The following is a 5,635-nucleotide window of genomic DNA, read 5'->3' on the forward strand; positions in this document are numbered from 1 at the left end:
GGGGCGGGGCCGGCGGGCGGCGGCCGCTGGGAGTCGGGGAACCGGCCGGGCCGCGCCGCCGCTGCGGGGCCATGATCCGGAACGGGCACGGGGCGACCCGGGGCGCCGAGCCGCCGGGGCCGGGGGGCAGGCGCGCCGTGCGAGTGTGGTGCGACGGCTGGTGAGCGCGGGCGGCCGGGGCGGGGGCGGCTGGGCTGGGGCCGCCGCCCGGAGACGTGCCTGTGGCCCTGCCTGCGCCCGGTGTCCGGGGCGGCCGTGGATCGCGAGGGGCGGGCAGCGAGTCGGGGCCGACCCGCGCCCGCCCCGCCGCGGACGGCTGTGGGCCACAGCCCCCCGGCGCTGCCGCTCCCGCCGCTAAGCCGCCCGCCCGAATCTTGGCCGGTGGCAGCGCGGGGCGAGGGTGTCCGGTCCCCGCGACAGGAATCACGTTGGTGTTGTGAGGTGCGCCCCCTCGGAAGGAGCCGTGTGCTGCCCAGCTCGCCTATCGCTAGATCGGAGAGATTCCCCTGGGTTGCCTGGGCAGGGATCAGGGCAGGACTTGCTGGTGTCCCAGACCCCCAGCGAGGCCCCCAGGTCCCCGGGGCCATCCCAGGAGGGTTACAGTGCCCCCTCCCTTCTCTCTTCTGGCCAGCCAGACAGCTGGACTTGTTTCAAGATAAGTTTGGGGCTGTCAACAGATAAGAGGAAGACTGACCTCTACTGAGGTCTTGCCACCTAGAGTGCTTTCTCCCCCTTTACCTAATGGAATCCGAGAGAGGGCAGCCCCCATCCCTGCTAGCTTACAGCTTCCAAGGAGAGCAAGAGGGGCTGCCGTGACTTTGCAGCTGCACCACAGTCACCCGGGGCAGAGGGAGCGTGGCTTCTGTTGGTGGACTCTGACCTTGGCCCTGGTCGGGCCGGGCCCCTACCCCAGCGGGCCACCCATGGCCACACGGGCCACAGCAGCTAGGACACACCCTGCACCCCTGGCCCAGCCCGTGCAGTGAGCTTAAGGACCAGTCGTGCCTCTGGATTTGGACTTTTCTTCCCTCACCCCAGGGCCGGAGCCATGTGACCCCACAGGCTTCTGTGCCGGGACTGGTGCGCTGTGGCGGGAGTAGCAGGTGGCATGGAGTGGAAGAGGGTCACCTGGAGAAGCGGGGGCAGTGTCACCTACTCAGGAGACAACATGAAGCTAGAAGGAAACGAAGCTCCTGTGGGGCTAACTTGGGGCCCCCAGAGAAACGTGCGGGTTCCCCTCGGCACACGCGGGGAGCCCGTGAGTCTTCAGCTGAGAAGTTACTCTTAACCAGGCCTAGATCAAAGGATAAGAGCTCTACAACCAGAGGCCAGGGAGGTGGTGGTTGGCCCCAGAGAGCAGAGGCTCGCTGAGTTTCCGGAGGCCGGGGGGGAACGAGCAGGATTTCCGAGGCTAGCCGTTGCCTTTGCTCATTTTTGGACTTTGTTTTGTGTTGGCCCCAAGACCGTCCACCTGCCTCAGAGTGGAACAGAGTCCAGCCCACTCCTAAGTTACTGTCAGTTTAAAGCTTAAAGGGACTGCCTGCCGCAGTTGGCGTTTGGACAGCGGAGGGGCTGAGAGCAAAGGGCAGAGCTCCGTGGCAGGTCTGGGGCGCACAGTATGTGCCGTGTGCTCCCCGGCCCTGGGGACCAGCAGGCCTTGCCCCTGGGCACAGTCCGGCCCCTGTCACGCTTGCCGAATGTGGCCCAGGGTGCGGTGGTGTGGAGAGCCGGGTACCCCCCTCCCCCTGAAAGCCCAGGCTCAGCCCAGACCCCGGGGAGCAGCTCCCGGTGGCGCCTGTCAGAGGCTGCACCCCCACACTTCTGCTTCCAGCTGCTCACTGCGCGTCCTCAGCACAGGGACTCAGCGCCCTGTCCTTTTCACAGCTACGACATGGTGCATTACGGCCACTCTAACCAGCTGCGCCAGGCACGGGCCATGGGCGACTACCTCATCGTGGGTGTGCACACCGATGGTAAGCTGGGGCCGCCGCCTTTCACTAACTCTGCAGGGCCCTGCGAGGGGTGAGACCAGACCCAAGGCCGCCTTTCTGAAGATCACAGCTCAGCATGCTCACCCCGACTCCAGACCCAGACTTAGCGCCCCCGGGGCTTTCCCGCTGTGGGTCTCACATTGAGCAGTGCAGCCAACGGACCGAGCCTCCGGCTCTGCCGCCCACTCCGCACACACATCCGCATCGACCTGCTTCCCAGGGCCTTCGAGGACTGAGCACCCACTTGTCAAAGGGAGCGCTTGACTACCTGGAACCCGACGAAGGGACCGTGTAGTTGTCCCGCAAACACATCGTGAGCACCTGCGCTGGCCCGTAGAGGACAGAGCGGTGTCCGCTTGGGTGTGTTCCTGCCCTGTGGGCCGAGGGCGCAGTGACAGAGACAGCTGCCCGCGACGGAGCTCACGCGTGGTCAGAGACTGCTCGGTGCCGGGCGGGGGCTCCTGTGGCCCAGCCCCCCCCAGAGCTCACAGGTCTCATCCTTGTCCTTTCTCCGGCTCTAGAGGAGATTTCCAAGCACAAGGGGCCCCCGGTGTTCACTCAGGAGGAGAGATACAAGATGGTACAGGCCATCAAGTGGGTGGACGAGGTGGTGCCAGCCGCTCCCTACGTCACCACGCTGGAGACACTAGACAAGTACAGCTGCGACTTCTGTGTCCATGGCGGTGAGCGGGCGGGGCTGGGGCTCTGGGACCTCCGCACACTTGGGGCAGCAGCACCGAGCCCTCGGGGGATCTGGGAAAGGCCTGGCTCCTTCCCCACTAGCGAGTCCCCGCGTGCCAGGCGGGCCTGGGAGGAGGGTTGGGGGTCCTAAAAGTCTGCGTGGCTCTGGGTTGAGGATCCTCGTTCCCGCGCGGTGTTGCCCCTTAGATGACATCACACTGACCGTAGACGGCAGGGACACCTACGAGGAAGTGAAGCAGGCTGGGAGGTACAGGTGAGCCGCAGCAAGGGTCCCACCTTCTCGAGGAGTGGGGCTCGAAGCTTCCCCCAGGCTCTGGCTGCCCGCGAGGAAATTGGCCGTGGCCCGCGTCTAGCGGGCAGGGCCGCAGCGTGGGGGGCTGGCGTGTCCTAGGCCTGCGGCGCCCCACGCGGTGGCTACAGTAGGCGCACGGGGCCGTGACCGGGGAGCGGGTTCTGTCGCCGGTGACTAACTCAGAAGGCCGGCGCGGCCCGGCACGCCCTTGGCAGAGAACGCGCCGCAGGGCGAGACCTGAGAGTCCCGGGTGCGGCGGGGGCCGGAGCCGCCGCCTCCCCGAGGCTGGCCTGCCCACCCAGCGCCTCACGCTTGGGGTTCAGCAGCGTTTTTCCTCTATTCTGTCATTTCCTTCGGTTGATAAAAGCACAGCGGCCTTCCCGCTCTCTGGTCTGCACGCGGCACGGCAGGGGGCTGGGGTGAGCCGGAGGTGGGGCCTCGACCGTGTCCAGGACGCGAGCCCTGACCCCACCTCTGTCCCCAGAGAGTGCAGGCGCACCCAGGGCGTGTCCACCACAGACCTCGTCGGCCGTATGTTGCTGGTGACCAAGGCGCATCACAGCTGTGAGGCGAGTCTGGGGGGGGCCCGGGTGGCATCCTCGACGTCCCGGGGCTGAGGACACCGCTGGGAGCGAGGGAGCACCCAGCCTGCCGTGTCCTGACCCCTGTGTGGGCTCCAGGACAGTGAGTCTTGGGGGTCCTGGGGTTGGTCGTGTCCGGAGGGCGAGGCCCCTCAACATCCTGCATCCTTCCGTTCAGGAGATGTCCTCTGAGTACCGGGAATACGCAGACAGCTTTGGCAAGGTGAGCACTGACGTCCCCCCGCCGGGCCGCCCCTGGGGAAAGGCCGGCCGGGCCCCTCACGCAGCCCCCTGCCTTCTGCGCCCTGGCTGGGCACTGCCCACCGGGCCTGGCAAACTGGCCGGTCACAGCGGCCCCTGTCCGGCGGCCTCTAACTGGACGGCCTGGTCCTCTCTCCCTTTGTAACCCCCTCACCTGACACCCGGGAAGGAAGGAGACGCTTTCCTCCGAAGGCTCCTCCCAGGTGACCAGAAGGTGGCCTCAGGGTGCTGGATCCCCACAGGGGCCGCGTCCACCGGCGGGCCAGTTGTCAGGCCGTGGCGGTGTTGGCCGCGGTGCCTGCCGTGGCCATGGGGTGGAGCCATGTCCTGCTGGTCACAGGGACCTTACCCAGCCTGGCCCTGGAATGGACTGGGCCTGGCCCGCTGGGCCCCCACCGTCCGGCACACAGACGGTTGAGCGAGCTGGCAGGCTGCGGCTGGGGCTCGGGTTCTGGTCCACGGTCCCTGCTGCCTGCTCCCAGAACAGCCGGGCAGGCAGGTGTGGGCAGCCCCAGGCTCAGAGGAGGGGCTCGGGGGTGGGGACAGGTGAAGGACGTGCCTGCGAGGCGTGTCACCGACCAGACCCCTCTCGGCTTACAGTGCCCGGGGGGACGGAACCCCTGGACGGGGGTGTCACAGTTCCTGCAGACGTCCCAGAAGATCATCCAGTTTGCTTCTGGGAAAGAACCCCAGCCAGGGGAGACGGTCATCTACGTGGCTGGCGCCTTTGACCTGTTCCGTATCCTCTGGGACCTAGTGGGAGGGTCGCCCCCGTCCTGGGCCTTTTCTTTGCATAGCCACGTCTGTACCAGCGGGCCACGGGACCCAGAGGGGCCTCACTGACTCCACGGGCCCCCAGACCGGGGTGGCGTGTGAGGGAGCCGGCCGGGGCCCCCGGTTCTCTTACCTGCTCCTTAACTGCGGCATGGACATCGGCCACGTGGACTTCCTGGAGAAGGTGCACGGCCTGGCAGAGAGGCCCTACGTCATCGCTGGCCTGCACTTTGACCAGGTCTCACTCCCTGGACAGCGGATAGGGTGTGGGGGCCCGCGGGGGTTCCTGGGGTGGAGGTTGGGTCGGGGGGCCCACAGGAGGTGAGGCCTTGGATGCTGGTGGAGGCGGAGGACACAAACCGGGGCCTCTTCCGGGGACCGGGGCGGCCCCACCCACAAGGGACCGTTGGGGGATCACGGCCCTCACCCGCCCTGGGTTGCCTGCTCACCCGACCTCGCTCTGGCCCTAGGAGGTCAACCACTACAAGGGGAAGAACTACCCCATCATGAACCTGCACGAGCGGACCCTAAGCGTGCTGGCCTGCCGGGTACGTGCCGAGGCGGGTGGCCTGGGTGGTGTCTCCTTCCCAGGCTCATGGTCCCAGGGCATCCAGGAGGCTCGGGCTTCCGGCCGGCCAGCCCCACCGTGCTGCCGCCCCAGGCCCTGCTTCCTTAGCCGCGAGAGCCCTCTCCCGGCACCCTCTGGCCGGGCAGGCTCCTAGCTAACCACCTGTGCTCCGTGTCTGCGTAGTACGTGTCGGAAGTGGTGATCGGGGCCCCGTATTCGGTCACAGCAGAGCTCCTGGACCACTTTAAGGTGAGGCTGCTGGCGGGCCAGGTCGCAGGGGAGGCCAGGCTGAGAACACGGCAGCAGCCTCTCCCTAGGAGGGCCCTGAGTGCCGGGGAGGACCGGGGGGGGGGGGGGGGGGGGGGGGGGCCGCCAGCCCCCCCCCCCCCCCGCCGGGGGGCTGGGGGGGGGGCGGATACGGGGCCCCGATCACCACAAGACGGCGGGGGGCCGGGGCGGGTGGGCG

At 67.8% G+C, this 5,635-nt stretch overlaps 1 protein-coding gene across 1 annotated transcript in view; it reads left to right on the plus strand.

Moving 5' to 3' along the window:
* The first annotated feature begins 7 nt into the window (after positions 1-7).
* Positions 8-5,635, plus strand: part of PCYT2 (phosphate cytidylyltransferase 2, ethanolamine) — a 7,059-nt gene continuing 1,431 nt past the window's right edge. Inside the window, exons 1-10 of the mRNA XM_049635472.1 lie at positions 8-160; positions 1,885-1,973; positions 2,513-2,674; positions 2,880-2,946; positions 3,470-3,554; positions 3,745-3,789; positions 4,428-4,566; positions 4,757-4,839; positions 5,072-5,149; positions 5,353-5,418. Of these exons, the coding sequence (XP_049491429.1) occupies positions 72-160; positions 1,885-1,973; positions 2,513-2,674; positions 2,880-2,946; positions 3,470-3,554; positions 3,745-3,789; positions 4,428-4,566; positions 4,757-4,839; positions 5,072-5,149; positions 5,353-5,418 (903 nt within the window). The 5' untranslated portion in view covers positions 8-71. The remainder of the gene's footprint in view (positions 161-1,884; positions 1,974-2,512; positions 2,675-2,879; positions 2,947-3,469; positions 3,555-3,744; positions 3,790-4,427; positions 4,567-4,756; positions 4,840-5,071; positions 5,150-5,352; positions 5,419-5,635) is intronic.

This window comes from Panthera uncia, chromosome E1 (assembly GCF_023721935.1).
Source record: "Panthera uncia isolate 11264 chromosome E1, Puncia_PCG_1.0, whole genome shotgun sequence".
Lineage (NCBI taxonomy): Eukaryota > Metazoa > Chordata > Mammalia > Carnivora > Felidae > Panthera > Panthera uncia.